General features: G+C 46.6%; 1 protein-coding gene across 2 annotated transcripts in view; it reads left to right on the top strand.

Annotated features, from left to right (window-relative positions):
• The window catches only part of CERS5 (ceramide synthase 5), a 196,612-nt gene that overhangs the window by 113,972 nt on the left and 67,187 nt on the right, over positions 1–15,453 (top strand). For both annotated transcript variants that reach the window (XM_082248348.1, XM_082248349.1), the window contains exon 7: positions 7,707–7,835. In XM_082248348.1, coding sequence (XP_082104474.1) covers positions 7,707–7,835 — 129 coding nt within the window. The remainder of the gene's footprint in view (positions 1–7,706; positions 7,836–15,453) is intronic.

Raw genomic sequence — 15,453 nt, 5'->3', positions numbered from 1 at the left:
TGGGCTCCCTGCCCCAGTTGTCCGACCGAAAATTTAGGCCCCGGATTTGCGACTTACTGGTCAGGATCTATGTGGGGTGGCCCAGTGAGGGTGGCTGAAGTCACTACCCTCCGTTTGGGCATCCATCCTTTCATCCACTGCCCCTGTATGGTCGACTCTCCTGGGGCTCATGCCCAAGCGGCTGGATATCCACAAATATTTAGGCCGCAGCTTGCGGCCTACTAGGCCAGGAGGCCGAGTCGGGCGCCTCCTTTGGGGGCCGGCCCCAGCGAGGTTAGCTAAAGCCCCTGCTCTTCCTTTCGGCATCTGCCTTTTCCTCCGCTGGCCCTTTTGGCTGGGATCCGTGCACTTGCGGCTGTGCCTTAACAAAAATTTAGGCCACAGCTTGCAGCCTACTGGGCCATGCGGCCAGCTTAGCGCCTCCCTTGGAAGGGGTCGCGCTGTGGGGGCGGTTTATTTTTCGATGGCAGCCAAAGTAGCTGGCGACCGGGTGGTGCTGCGAGCACGGTGGGGGTGTCCCTTGGCCGTGTTTTTACACTTATCTGTGGGTCCCCCTGGTGACTAATGGAGACTACTCAGATAGTGAGGAAGATTCCTCAACGTCTGCAACCACGCACGAAAAGGCACTGGTGGATGCACTGATTGTATTTGTGCGTGAGCCTCCAAGGTTGCGGGGCACCAGTTCCCTTTGGCACTCGCAAACCACCCAGAGCGGCAAAAGGTGTTCCCCTTTCTCCGCCTAATTTCACAGAATTGTCACGAAAGAGTTAGGACAACCGAAGCGTCTCCTTGGGGTCCCTAAGCGGTTTGCTAGGCAATACCCCTATGAAGTGTCCCTTTTCAAAAATTTGTCTTTTGCATCGGTGGTGGACCTCCTGGTTTCCAGGTTAAACAAACAAAACCATGGTTCAGATTGAAGAATCTCCGGACTTTAAGGACCCAGCTAACCACAAAGGCGGAGGTTGTGGCCCACAATATGTTCACCCCGGCTGGCTCAGCATTGAGGCCGGTGTTCACCATTGCCCTGGTGTCGCAAACTCTGACTGAGTAGGCTAAGCTTTTACGCTGTGACCTGGAGGGAGAATAGCTCCCACCTGCCTTTGCTGAGCTGGCAGATCAGTGGGTTCAGGGGCTGCAGTTTATCTGTGCTGCATATTTGCATATGCCTCCCCTAGTGGCTCGGCTCTGTTTCAGCAGTGATCCTTCGTTGTGTCCTTTGGCTAAAAGACTTCTAAAAAAGCCCTGGCTGTTCTTCCTTTTCAAGGAGATCCCCTGTTTGGAGCTACCCTGGATGACATCATTAAGGGCCTCATGGGGGGGGGGGGGGGAGAGAGAGGAGAGAAGGGTACCTTGCTTGCACAGACTACTAAGGGCAAGGACCCTCGTCGCAGATGTGGGCCCTCCTTTTCGGCTCATAACAAGTTTTTTTTGACCGTCAGGATTGACTCACAAGGGATCGAAGCCTTTCGGGGCCTTCTCTGATGGATCCAAGCGAACTTGGTCTGGCAAGTCGAGGGCTGGCTTCTCCAGACCCGCAGACAAGGCTCCTTCAGCAAGAAGGTGCGCCCCCTAACCCATATCTGGGGTGGGGGAACATCTTCGCTGGTTCCTGGACACGTGGACGTCCCTGATACAAGACAAGTGGGTCCACGAAGTCCTACGATCCGGATACAAGATAGAGTTTTGTGCTCGCCCTCCGGAAAGGTTCTTTCCTTCCAACGTGCAACTGTCCCCAGTCCGCTTACAGGCCCTCTTTGGGGCAGTGCAAGATCTCTTGCTTCAAGGGGCGATTGTCCTAGTTCCGAATGAGAAACGTTTTCAGGGGTTTTTCTCAATCTGTCCCCAGGAAGGAGGAGAGCAAGGCGCGTCCAATCCTGGACCTCAAGGCGCTAAACTGCTTTGTGTGAGTGCAGAAGTTCAGGATAGAGTCCATTCGCACAGTGGTGGCTTCCTTGTATCACGGAGATTTTCTTGCCTCCGAACACCTCAAAGATGCCTACCTTCACATTGCAGTATATGTCGGTCACCAATGCTTACATCTCTTTGGGAACATTCGGGGCGTTACCATTTGGTCTCAACTCCACTCCCCAGGTCCTCACTAAAGTGTTGGCCCCCGGTACTGGCATTGTTACGCCAGTGGGGGATCGCGTTCCTTGGCGCAGCAGAAAAACTGGAATTCACCATACGAACTTTGAAGGAGTTTGGCTGGATTCTGAATCTTTGGAAGTCAGCCTTGGTCCCTTCTATGAACTGAGACTACCAGGGGCTTACTCTGCCTTAGCCACAGTATTTTTTCCTCCAGACAAACTTCAGACACTGCAGGTTGCAGTTCGTCTCCTGCTGACCAGCAGATGGTCGTCCTTCCTGGCTTGTATGCGGGAACTGGGCCTGATGGTGTCAACCTTTGAGGCGGTCCAGTTTGCGCTGTTCCATGCAAGGTGCCTGCAACAGGAGATTATCATCACGAGACAAGAATCTGCTGTCTCTGGACAACCAAATTCTGCTTTGCCGGGGTACGAGAGAGTCCCTGATTTGGTGGCTCCTTCTTCCGTGCTCCGACAGGGCAAAATCCTTCCTACCCTTGTATTGGACAGTGGTCACCATGGATGCCAGCCTGGCTGGGTGGGGAGGCGTCCTCAGCAGAAGCTCTGCTCAGGGGGCCTGGACCCTGGAAGAATTCAGACTACCATTCAATGTCCAGATTTACGAGCAATTAGGCTGTGCCTGGAACAATGGATGGATCGTCTACAAGGCTATATCCAGTGTGCATTAACTCTGGCAATGCCACGGATGTGGCTTATGTCAATCCCCAAGGGGGCACAAGAAGTGTCCTGGCAGCTCTGGAGGTAGCCGGCATTCTCAGGTGGGCAGAACTTGTCGTTCCAGCCCTCGCCGCCGTTCACTTTCCAGGACTGGAACTTTGGCAGGCGGATTTACTCAGTCGGCAGGCGTTCGACCAGGGGGAATAGTCTCTTAACCTGGAAGTGTGTCATCAGTTGGGTCTCCGGTGTGGCACCCCCGAGGTGGATCTGTTGGCGTCTTGGCTCAACAGAAAGGTACATAGGTTCATGGCTCAGTCACGGGATCCATTGGCGGACGCCACAGACATGCTGGTGGCCCCGTTGGGGGTCAGTATCTTCTGATTTATGCCTTCCCTCCTCTCAAGCTTCTGCCAAGACTTCTACAGGATCGAAGCAGAAGAGATTCCAGTCATTTTAGTGGCCCCGTACTGGCCTCGCCGGGCCTGGTAATGACGACTCTGTGTGACTGGTTGCCGACGTTTCCTTTGAGGCTTCCCCTCAGGGATGATCTGCTGTCCCAAGGGCCAATCATCCAGCCTGCTTTACTTTCGCTGGTTTTGACAGCTTGGCTGTTGAAAGCCAGGTGCTGAAGGATAGGGGGTTGTCTGAATCAGTAATTCCAACATTGTTAAAAGCTAGGAAATCTTCTTGGAAGATCTACCATCGTACGTGGAAAATGTACATTACCTGGTATCCCTTGGGGTTCCACCTCGCTCTTTTTCGGTGGCTCGGATCGTGACCTTCCTTCAACGGTGGGTTGAACAAAAGTTGGCCCGGAGTACTATCGGGCCAGGTTTCTGCCTTGGCGGTCTTCTTCCAACGACCCTTGGCTACAGCTCTGGTGCGTACCTCTCTTCAGGTTGTTCGGCACTCGGTCCATTCAGTGTAGTCTCCTTTGCTGCCTTGGGACCTTAATTTGGTACTTTCGGTTCTCCAGTAGTCTCCATTTGAGAAGCTTTGGGAATTTCCCCTGCTTACGCTGTCCCAGAAGGTGGCATTTTTGGTGGCTATCACCTCTGCGTGCAGGGTGTCGGACCTGGCGGCACTATCCTGTCGTTCACCTTATCTGGGGATTCACAGGGATATGGTGGTGCTTCGCTCCTGTCCGTCTTTCCTTCCTAAGTTGGTCTCTGATTTTTGAATGAAGACACTGTGTTTCCTTCCCTGTGTCCCAGGCTTAAACATCGGAAGAAAATTGTCTTTCATGCCTTGGATTAGGGTGTACCGGACGGTAACTGAGTCCTTCCGTAAATCGGATTCCCGGTTTGTCCTTACGGATGCACCCCGTGAGGGATTGGCCGGGCAAGCAGCAGCCTTGCATAGTGTGGGGCGTGGACTTAGCCCCTAAACCATGATTGGCTAAAGGCACCTAACAGGACATTGTGCTGTGATTGGACAAAGCATACAGGTCAGGTACATGCTTTGGCCAATCATCAGCAATCAATGCACTGCAACAGCGCATTGCATTATGGGGCGCTCATCGGTGGGCAAACTTCCCGGCGAGCACCCCATTTGTTTGTGTGTTCAGCGAACACATGGACAGCTAATGTTCGTGTCGAACTTGCGTTCGACAGGAACACAGAGCCCATCCCTAGTTAATGATTATAGTGACTTTATATGTAGAGGTGTATACCCATCATAAATATTTCCTCCTAAGATATTTCTGTGTATATGTAAAGAATTACTTTGATTGACATTTGATTTGGTAATGTACTGTGTATCATAAACAATTGTGCAGAATAAATATACAGTTCTATAACCCATACAATATCCTACACTATATTGTCAAAGGTTTTGGGGCGCCTGCCTTCACTCCCACATGAACTTAAATGGAATCCCAGTCTTAGTCCATAGGGTTCAATATTGAGTTGTCCCACCCTTTGCAGCTAAAACAGCTTCAACTCTTCTGGGAACGCTGTCCACAAGGTTTAGGAGTGCGTCTATGGGAATGTTTGACCATTCTTCCAGAAGCGCATTTGTGATGTCAGGCACTGATGTGGATGAGAAGGCCTGGCTCGCAGTGTCTGCTCGAATTTATCCCAAAGGTGTTCTCGGATTGAGGTCAGGACTCTGTGCAGGACAGTCAAGTTCCTCCACCCAAAACCCACTCATCCATGTCTTAATGGACCTTGCTTTGTGTACTGGTCCAAATCATTTAGTGGGGGTGTTTTTCAGGGATTGGGCTTGGCCCCTTAGTTCCAGTGAAGGGAACTCCTAAAGCGTCAGCATACCAAGATATTTTGGATAATTTCATACTCCCAACTTTTCTGGAACAGTTTGGGGATAACCCCTTCATGTTCCAACACCAGTGCACAAAGGAAGGTCCATAAAGATGCATGAGCGACTGGGTATGCAATTAAAGTTCATGTGCGTGTAAAGGCAGGTGTCCCAATACTTTTGACAATATAGTGTATATTCCTATTCAAGTTCCTGAATATGCTAAGTTAGGAGCAATTCGTAATTTTTAGTGCCAGTTTTAATTGCGTTAATGGCGGAAATAAACACACCTTGTAAATAGTATTTAAAAGTTTCCCACTTGAGCCACTCGTCCTCCTAGAGCAGGGATCTTCAAACTACGGCCCTCCAGCTGTTGCTGAACTACACATCCCATGAGGCATTGAAAAACTCTGATATTCACAGACATGACAAGGCATGAAGGGAATTGTAGTTCCTCAACAACTGGAGGGCCATAGTTTGAAGACCCTTGTCCTAGAGAGTGTTATCCTCAAAACACCAAATAATGCTTTGTTCTTTGGTAGTGTTAAAGGGCAACAATTTTCTTACCTGAAAGCGTTTAGACGCCTTGGGGCTTTAGCTGCATTTTGCTGTTTAAAGGCCCGTACACACGATAAGAAAATCAGAAGTAAAATTTCGTCCGACGAACGATCTGCCGATTTTCGGATTGTTAGTATGGTGCTTTTGACAGCTGATTACAAATTTTCGGACGACAAAAACTGGATGTGCAGGCTATAAAATGTTTATCGTACGTCAACACAACATCCAATTTCCATTTAATTAGTACAGTTTTCGTCCAAAAAAATCATAAGAGCAAGACTAGGCATGCTCAGAAAGAAAGAACACATACAAAACAATCCAACACATGACATCACTTCTGAAGTAGAATTCTGTCATAGTAGAATTTTCGTATGAAAGTAACGTCTTCACTTTCCATATGAGACTAGCATGCAACAAAAAATGGACGAAAGCTTGTTCGATAATCTGATTGTGTGTACGAGGCTTAAGCAGCAAGCCAGCACACTAACAGAAGTGGTCTGAAACACCTCTCGGAGCATACTGAACCGAATAGTACCGGTTTGGAGCAAATTGGCGGCCAGGGAGAGGATCGGTAATAGGGTCAAGTTCTAGTAGATAGGGAGCAGCACTTAACACATTGTTTAGTACACAGCATCTGCATGGTGTGCATTCATGGTATGTGGATCTCCTGGCTTGTGCTAGAACTGCACAGTCTGACTCACCTTGTGCTTGAATCACTGTGAGTTAAATGAAGCCAGTGTAACACAAGTCCTGTTTGTTTCAGAGTCTCATGTTTTATAATTGTATTCAAACAGTGTCCCATAAAAGCTTTAATTTCTTTACTCTGCACTGAAACCAAGGTCATTTAAAGTATGCTGGCCATGAATCTTAAACAACGTAACATACATAGAATAGGCCGCTTAATATAGCTGCAGGCCAGTTATTGCCGCAAGCAAAGTTTGTGATCCAACTAGTTATAAAAACTCGCTCTAAAGAAGCTTTTGTGATAATGACGTGGCTTCCCAGTTTTATTAACCAGTACCAGTGTAAAATGCAAAGTTTGTTGTTGAGTGTATGTGAGATGTGTTTGCATTTATAACTAGAGTTTCTCTAAAGATAGGCAACTGTATGGAAACTTGTAATAAAGGGAAATTTTATGTATGTGTGTATATATACACACACATACACATATATATGAGATATAGATATACACACACACGCATATATGTATATATATATATATATATATATATATATATATATATATATATATATACACACAGACAGACAGACGTAAACCGAGTGGAAATTTTGGTATCTGAAGCGAAAATGCCGGATGCATTTGGCCGAAAACCGGTTGTATTGTATTCCACTTTTTAATTAATGTGAATTAAAACAAATATGAATTTTTCGGCACCTTTTATTAGTGCAAGGAAAGCTCAAGAAAAATGTATCCCTTTTAAATTCTATGAATGTCTTCACATTGGTCTGTTGCACCTCTGCTGTGGTGTTAAAATCCTGCTTGCTGCATTTTTGGTCAGTTAAAAAAACGCACCAAAAACCTCCCCGTTGAAATACATTGAAAGCGCAGTAAGAACGCATTAATATTGCACCCTTAAGTTTTTTATGTGGTTTTTGAGTCACCTGACCTATGAGAAACCAACCATAAGCACAATAAAATCGCCACAAAATCGTGTGATTTTCGGCGCAATTATCGGCACCTTATCAGCAAATTGCCAATAACACCATTTTGGGATGAAAATTCTGTACATCGCGAACACACTGTGTGTATATATACTGTATGTGAGCGTAAAACTGCAGTTTTTCAACAAATACATACAGAGTAAATTAAATCTTTTATATTTCAACATGGACCAAAAATACTGGTGGAGCGCACAGCATTCCAGTACAGCAATATTGACACCACACAAGGTCTCCTTTCTGTTCTCAGGCCACTAGTCTGTCTTTAGCAGAATGGTATAATGAAACCACTGAAGGATAATTTAGTTTTAGGGTCAGTTTATAGATGTACATAGTTAATATATGATTGCCCTTTCTTCGAACACACCCTACACCCCCAATTCTGATTCTGAATCAATTTGTTCTTTTCTGCAATTTGTTCCATAATACTTTTTTTTTTTGGTCTTCCAGGATTTTCTTCTTATGTTCATTCATCATCTGGCCGCAGTGAGCCTCATCTCATTTTCCTATTTCAATAATATGGCACGAGTGGGGACTCTGGTTATGTGTTTGCATGACTCTGCGGATTCCTTGCTGGAGGTGAGGTCATGTTAACTTGCCTATGTTTAGCTATTTAAAGGTAATTTTCCACCCTCTACCCTACTTTGTATAATCCAGCTTCATTTACAGTGGGACTATCCAAAAATGTTTGCTCCTCCGAAACCTTCACTATATAGTCTGCCTGGTACCATGCAACCTCTGCCTACATTCACTCTGGCTCTGTGACCTTCTTTAACTTCAATGGAAATTCCTCTACAGTGTTACAGGCTGATTAATGGGCTTTCCATTGAAGTGAATGTGCAGGGTACCACTTTGATATTTGTGGACAGAGGCTGTGTGGCACAAAGCAGGTCTAATACAGTGAATAGCTCAAGGAAGCGCGTTGTACGTAAGTATAAAGTACTATGAATGTATAAGGTGAGAGAGCATAAAAGGATAAGCACACTCTAAGCAGAGGGGGGGAACTTGCAAATATTTAGCCCCAACCGGTTCCTGTATGTAGAATCTTTTTTCCCAAAGACCTCATTGTTGGGCTGTGCTTGTATATGTGTCTTTTAGGTAAGGTGTAATGTATTGGAAAAAGCCCTGCTTGCTGTGGTGCACTTTTCAATAAACACGCATTAAAGGAAGACTCCGTTTGCAGTAATAGAGCATCCTCCCCCACTTACAAAGCTTAGTAGCCTGCTATCCCCTGATCACCAGGTACCAGACTGGAATAGAGCTGTCCACTCCTCAAACGTGCTGAGAAAATGAAAAACCACCGCTTGCTGATATTACTGGATTCAAAGGTTTATTCCAGAATACAACCTCAGCAGTAGTCCCTGTCTGAAGACCACTTCCCCAATAGATCTTTGTCATAGGGGAGAATAAGCCCTAGTGGCTGAAATACGTTAGAAGGAGGTAGTCTTTTTAGATGGGGACTACTGTTGTGGCGATATTGTGAAATAAACTGGTGCATAAGGCGACATTACCAATTGTCAATTCTTCGTTTTCTCAAAGTTTGACGAAACATGAAACTCTCAATGAGTCTACAGCACAATACACCTGGAAAACACCTTAAACTCTGAAATGCAAACAAGGGCTTTGTGAAGGAAAATTGACAAATATGTGCTGTTTTCCATTAGCTCTGTGCCTACTTGTCAGAGCTAATAAAAAACGCTACAATAATTTTCCATTACATCACTGCCCTTACTAACTGTGCTGCCTTTGGGACTTCATTATGCTCTACAGACCATGCACTGCCTCGTCACACACGGACACATACATGATGGCAACAGTGTAAAATTAGACCTGAAGTCAAGATAGGAAAAAAAAAAAGGTATTTCAGTTGTGCCTTTCTTTACTAAAATTAAAGGAGATGTAGGGCCCATGGTAATTTTGCCCTACTTCTACTGTGGGTCACAGGACTAGAGTTAGTTCTGAACTCCTGAAACCTTGATTCAGCTGACATCAGGCTAAAGTCCACTGTCAGCTCATGTCACTGTAGACTGGGGGGGGGGGGGGGGGGCTAATGCTTACCTGAGCCCCATCTCGATCCAATGATGTGCATGAGTGCCTCGGCTGTCTCTCCCTCCTGATTGGCTGAGACACAGCAACGGCGCAATTGGCTCCTGCTGCTGCCAATTGTCAGCCAATGAGGAGAGAGAGGGGCGGGCCAAACTGTGGCTCCATATCTGAATGGACACGCGGTGCCTCAGCTCGGGTGCCCCCATAGCAAGCTGCTTGCCGTGGGCACACTCGACAGGAGGGAGGGGCTCAGAGCTCTGGCGAAGGACCCTAGAAGAGGACGATCCAGACTGCTCTGTGCAAAACCACTGCACAGAGCAGTATAAAAATGTTTGTTCTTTTTAAAGAAAAAAAAAAAAAAAGAGACTTTATCACTTTAATATGGGGAATCATCAGATGCCTGGACCAGAAGCTGGCTGAGCCTCTCAGCGTGTCGCTCAGAGCCTGAGCCAGCTGCTCCCGCCCCCTCAAAAACCCAGCACTCCTGTGTGCGCTGGAGGGGCAAATCAGAGAGCTGGTGTCTTGACAGTCACTGGCTCTCTGCTCACTGAAGACCGAGAACTGAGCGATCAGCGCTCTTTGGTGTAAAGGCGTCGGGAGGACAGATACAGCATCGAATCAATGCTGCAGACTGAGAGGGGGTGGAAGTGCTGGGAGCCAATCAAGCTCATCTACATACACACATGTTTAACTATAACAAAATGTCACTTTCTTGGCTGTGCTGTTTGGCAGGGGTAAATGAATCTCAGAAGTGGCTGGCCAGATTAGACCATTCACATACTATGTGTATTCATTGGTGTGCCCAGAGTTGCTCCAACAATTTTGTTATTTGTGTATTAAAGATTTAACTTTTTCAAAAAGTGGGACTTGACTTGATAAAGGGGTAATAATAACCCTGAAATGTTTTGTCAGCTGCACCTTCTCCTCCCTGTTTCCAGGTGTCCGCTGTTTAAACGTCTCAGTACGTTTGTGTTCTGGTATTGTATGTTTTCCACGTGCTTTCTCTTCATTTTGTTATATATTTGCTTAAGTGGTCGGCTTCTCAGTTCCCTTGTATGGTTCAGTAGCAGTGGTGATAGTGACCTGTGTTAATGTGCAATTCCCTGAACATTTTGTTTCGCTATGTATACTATTTTTTTGTACACTGTTTATAGAACATGGTTTTGATACAATGTATACATGTTTAAAAATTTCAAAGCTGTTCGATGTGTTGACACTTTTTTTGCTTATCCCCTTTTAGGGTTCTTTCACACGGGCGGTCCGATCAGATCCGCCTGTCAGTTTTTTAGGCGGATCTGATCGAATGCCCCATTCAGCCCTATGGAGCAGCGGATGTCAGCGCTGACATGTCCGCTGCCATCCGCATCCGATCCTGTCCATGAAATCCGGACGGAAACCCTATTTTCCATCCGTCCTGGGGATCGGATCGGATGAGAGCCGACAGCCGATATCCCATAGAGAGCAGCGGGGGCTGTGACACCACCCTCTCTGCACTGCAAGCGGAGACGGAGCTGTCATCCACCTCCTCAGTGGGGATGTCGGACCGTGTGAAAGAGCCTTAGAGTAGATGTTAAAAGGATAGTTTCACCTTTTTAAAAAAAAAAAAAAGAAATAAATGCACATCTTTTTGCAGGTAAAAAATATGCTTTTATTTCTTTTTTACTTAAAGCCTGTAAAGCATTGCACCCGCAGGTGCCCTGCATGACTTCTGCAGACTTGTCAATGTATCCGCCTTCTCGTACACACCGTATTTGGTTTTAGATAGATTAGGGAAGAATTTCTCTATGGTATTTACTTCTGTCTTTGACTCCACTGGGGAGATTAACCCTTCCTGTTCCTGTGATACCCACTCAAGAAATGGTTGGTGTGAGAGTTACAGGGGCTGAAATATATAGGCAGCAGTAAAAACATCATCTGAAGTCCTTTCTTTTCTCCACACCGCTACCTGTGTTGCTGGCCATGTCAGGTAAAGGTTTTGAGTGATCGTGTCATTGCAGCCAGATTTTTGTGACATGCAATGGGTTATTTCAGCTCTCCTGATGTGTTAAGGAAATGGAGACTGATGCAAATAAGAACTTATTATAGCTGATCTCTAGGTTTAATTTAACTTTAAATAGTTTGTTTGGACCAAGCTGGTTAAAATTAACGATTTGCTTCACTAACAAATGTGAATATGCACTTCTGCGCCACTGGAAAGCAAAAAAAAAAAAATAAAATGTTTTTGTGCTAAATCAATAAATAAAGCTGCTGCAGTCTGTGAAATGTGTATACCTTGCAGCCATACAAGTGTAATATTAGACCGCACTGCTACAAAAAACAATAAATTAGTCAAGTATTATGTGTGAATCATGTGCATCAATATATGTAAAAGTATAAATGAAAATCCACTCCATACATCACATCTCAAAAACTGTGATCAAGTGCTCTTGCTCTTATAGACCAAAAAGTTCCAACAGCAAAATATTAATTTGCACACTGTACCCTTTATTGATAAAGTGCATTTATTGGGAGGATGTGTTGCCGGCTCATGTACACACAGACAAGGTTGACTGCTGTGGGAGAACACAGAATGATTTTGCTGCGTTTTGCATCCGGCGGTCAAAACATTCCTTTCTCTTTCGTTCATCGACGGATACAGCGCTCCATTAATCATAACTAGTGGGTAAGATAGCCTCCTCCAGGAGTAGGTCTAGGCAGAACAAAAAACATGGGCTCTGCCCATGGGCCGTCCTCAGCTGGTATATAACGCCCTCTCTGCTCTAGGTAATCAGTTTTTATCTGTCTAGTCAGAAGTAAGGACCCTAGGCTCCTGGCTGGGATCTCTGGTCCTAGCAATTGTTCGCCTTCCTTACATATTTTTTTATTTCTCTCGGGAGATCTACAATCAACTGCCGGGCTGGGCGACGGTCTGGATAATCTAGATCCAGTGGTCCCCCCAGCTCAGCTAGCGAGCACGTGCAGACCACAGCTACGTGCTAGGTCTCCCGCGACATAGCCTCATGGACAGAGGCTGGCCTGCGAGTTAAACATCTACGGGTTTGGGTCTGAGTCATAGCGGTCTCTTGGCTGACAGCTCCCTTACCTTGGTGGCGAGGAGTTCTGTCTGGAGCGTTACCCCACCATGGATGGGTAAGTACAGTCCCCCCTCTCCCTTTTTGGTAATTTTCTTTGGGGTGGACGTGGGTAACCTACAGGGACAGTTGGAGCTGCTTGCAGGTTCCCTCCTCCCATACTTAAATCCCTCACCGAGCTGGGCTTCCCCCCACTCCTATTCCCCCCTGTTTGGACCTAGAGTCTGGTGGGGGTCCCAGGGCAAAGAATGCAGCAGAGACCCCTGTGGTTGCCCCCGCTATCCCCACTCTGTAAGGGTCCTGGGATAGTGCGTATCCCGCCCTGGTAATCTGGAGGGGTCCCAGTGTAGGCGGCCCCTAGGTGCATGCCCTGCTGTTTGCAGTGTGGGTAAAGTGCAGAGACCGGGGCAGAGTGCACAGCAGTCTCCTAAATGTGTGTCCTACCTTCAGGGGGGGTCCCCTTGCAGAGGGTGCAGGAAAGATCCTGGCAGCATGCTTCAGTGTTCAGTAGCTGATGGTGGCCATTTTCCTTTAGTCTGGCTGATCTCCCCTTGGCCATGTTTGTGTAGTCGGATGATGTCACGAGCGCCATGTATACCTTAGTCTGGCTGGTCTCCGGTTGGCAGCCATTTTTGTGTAGCCCGATGTCACGAGGGCCATTTTCCCTTAGTCTTGGAGATGCTGGAAACAACTGAAGCCTCGTGGGGATGCCGAAGCTCCTCCTCTTCCTCCTTAGTTTCCTCTTCTTGTGCCTGGGACATATGAATAGGGATAGCGTCCATGATGATGCTGGTTTCAAATTCTCGGCGCTCCGGTCGGTAGGATGAGTCTTTGGGGGTCCCTGTTATCTCTCTATCTCTCTCTCTCTCTCTCTCTCTCTTGTACAAAAGTTTTATTTTGAGAAGAGGCATAAACATACATCAAAAACATGGTATACGTGTACAATTAGATAAAAGAAAATGGAACGTAGGGGAACAGATAGCAGCAAAACATGATACAGACATAGGGCGTGAGCCAACCGGGAAACATCACGGACCAAATAATGAGTATCAACAAGCGGAAATGCATAGATAGGGACCTAAAGTCCCCTAGTGTTTCACAATGCAGGAAGATTATCAAAAGAAAAAGTTCTATTACGTTCCAATAAGCAAACAGAGGCTGGGCCTGAGAGTACCAAGCCAGGAAAGAAAACAACATTAAAAGACAAAGGAAAGAGAGAAAGAAGGAGTGAGAAAGTAGGACAAACAAAGAGAGAAACGACAATGGAGGAAGACTAAAGAAAGGGTAGGGAAAAGGAAGGGGGGGGGGGGAACGAGTCCTGCGGGGCGTGCGTCCAGGAGGCATTTAAAGAGAGAAGGGTGGTCTGGAATCTGGAAGGGGCAACGGTCGAGATCCAGGGGTCCCACACCTTAAGAAACTTAGCGTGGGAATCAGCAACTATCGCAGTCAACTTTTCATTAATGAGAATATCATTCATACGGGTTCTTGACCGCCTCAAAACTAAGCAACGGGGTCTTCCAAGATCGGGCAATGGTCAATTTCGTAGCTGTAAACAAATGCTGAGCCAACTGACGTTGTGTACGAGTCAAGTCAGGTATAGGTTTACACAAGAGTGCCTCATACGGGTCCTTCTTCAGGGTGACTTGATAAATATTACGGAGCAAGGCATAAATCCTAATCCACAGTCTGCGCACCTTGGGACATGTCCACCAAATATGTGCCATGGTCCCCTCCTGAGCGCATCCCCGGAAGCACAGGGGGGAATATGCGGGTATAAATTTAGCCAGTCTAGCCGGAGTATAGTACCATCAGTAAAATACCTTATAAGCATTTTCCAGAATCAAGACATTTCGGGAACACTTAGAGAGACCCGCTGTCATGTGCCGCCAGTCTTCCCTGTCCAACCCGCCCCCCAATTCTAGTTCCCAGTTAGAGTGATAGACCGTGAAAGGGGGTGTATCGCAGGCAATAATGGAGGCATATAGGAGGGATATGAGTCCCGGCGAGTGGGGCCGTGCCCTACAGAGGCTTTCAAATGGCGTAAGCGTATAGGGTAAAGGTCTATGTTTAACCACTTTACCACTAGAGCATTTTGCTGTCTTACGTCTGGGCCACTTTTTGGGATTCGGCGCTGTGCGTATTTAACTGACAATTGCGCGGTCGTGCGATGCCGTACCCAAACGAAATTTGCGCCCTTTTTTTCCCACAAACAGAGCTTTCTTTTGGTGGTATTTGATCACCTGTGCGATTTTTACTTTTTGCGCTATAAACAAAAAAAGAGCGTTTATTTTGAAAAAATAACAATATTTTTAACATTTTTTTTATATGAAATTCCCCCCAAAAAAGATGTAAAAAACTATTTTTTTTAATTTTTGGCCAATTTGTTTTCTGCTACCTAGGTTTGGTAAAAAAAATCGCAATAAGTGGATTTTGATTGGTTTGCGCAAAAGTTATTGCGTTTACTAACTAAGGGAAAGATTTTTGTCATTTTTGGTGTTTTTTTTTTTAACGAGTAATGGCGGTGATCTGTGTTTTTTTTTTTTTTTTTTTTCCGGACTGCGACATTGCGGCGGACAGATCGGACCCTTGACTGACATTTTTGACACTTTTGGGGGTACCAGTGACATTACTGCAGTAATCAGTGCTATATATATGCACTGTTACTGTAAAAATGACACTGGCAGGTAAGGGGTTAATTTTATTGGAGAGGGAGGGGTTAATGTATGCCTGGTGCTACTAACGTGTGGGGGGGGGGGAGGGGACTGAGTGAGCCAGGGACAGATCGGATGTTGAGCTATGCTGAACACTCCGATCTGTCACTCCCTGTCACTTAGGAGATCCGCCCGCTCTGTTTACACAGGTGGGCGGATCTCCAAACTGGATTCCCCGACGATCGGGGCAGAGCAGCGGTGATCGCTGCCGCTCCTCCCCTGGCCCGACTCCCGCTGTGAATGAAAACAGCGGGAGCGCGCCTCCGGCGGCGCACGAGCGCCGCCTACAGGGGAGGAGTCTAGCGACGTAGGTCTACGTCGCTAGACGATAACGAGCCACTGTGCCGCAGTAGCAGCACAGTGGCTAGA

This window comes from Pelophylax lessonae (genome assembly GCF_965119305.1).
Source record: "Pelophylax lessonae genome assembly, chromosome: 2".
Taxonomy (NCBI): Eukaryota; Metazoa; Chordata; class Amphibia; order Anura; family Ranidae; genus Pelophylax; species Pelophylax lessonae.
The sequence above is the reverse complement of the archived record's forward strand: the minus strand, read 5'-3'. Positions and strand labels throughout refer to the sequence as shown.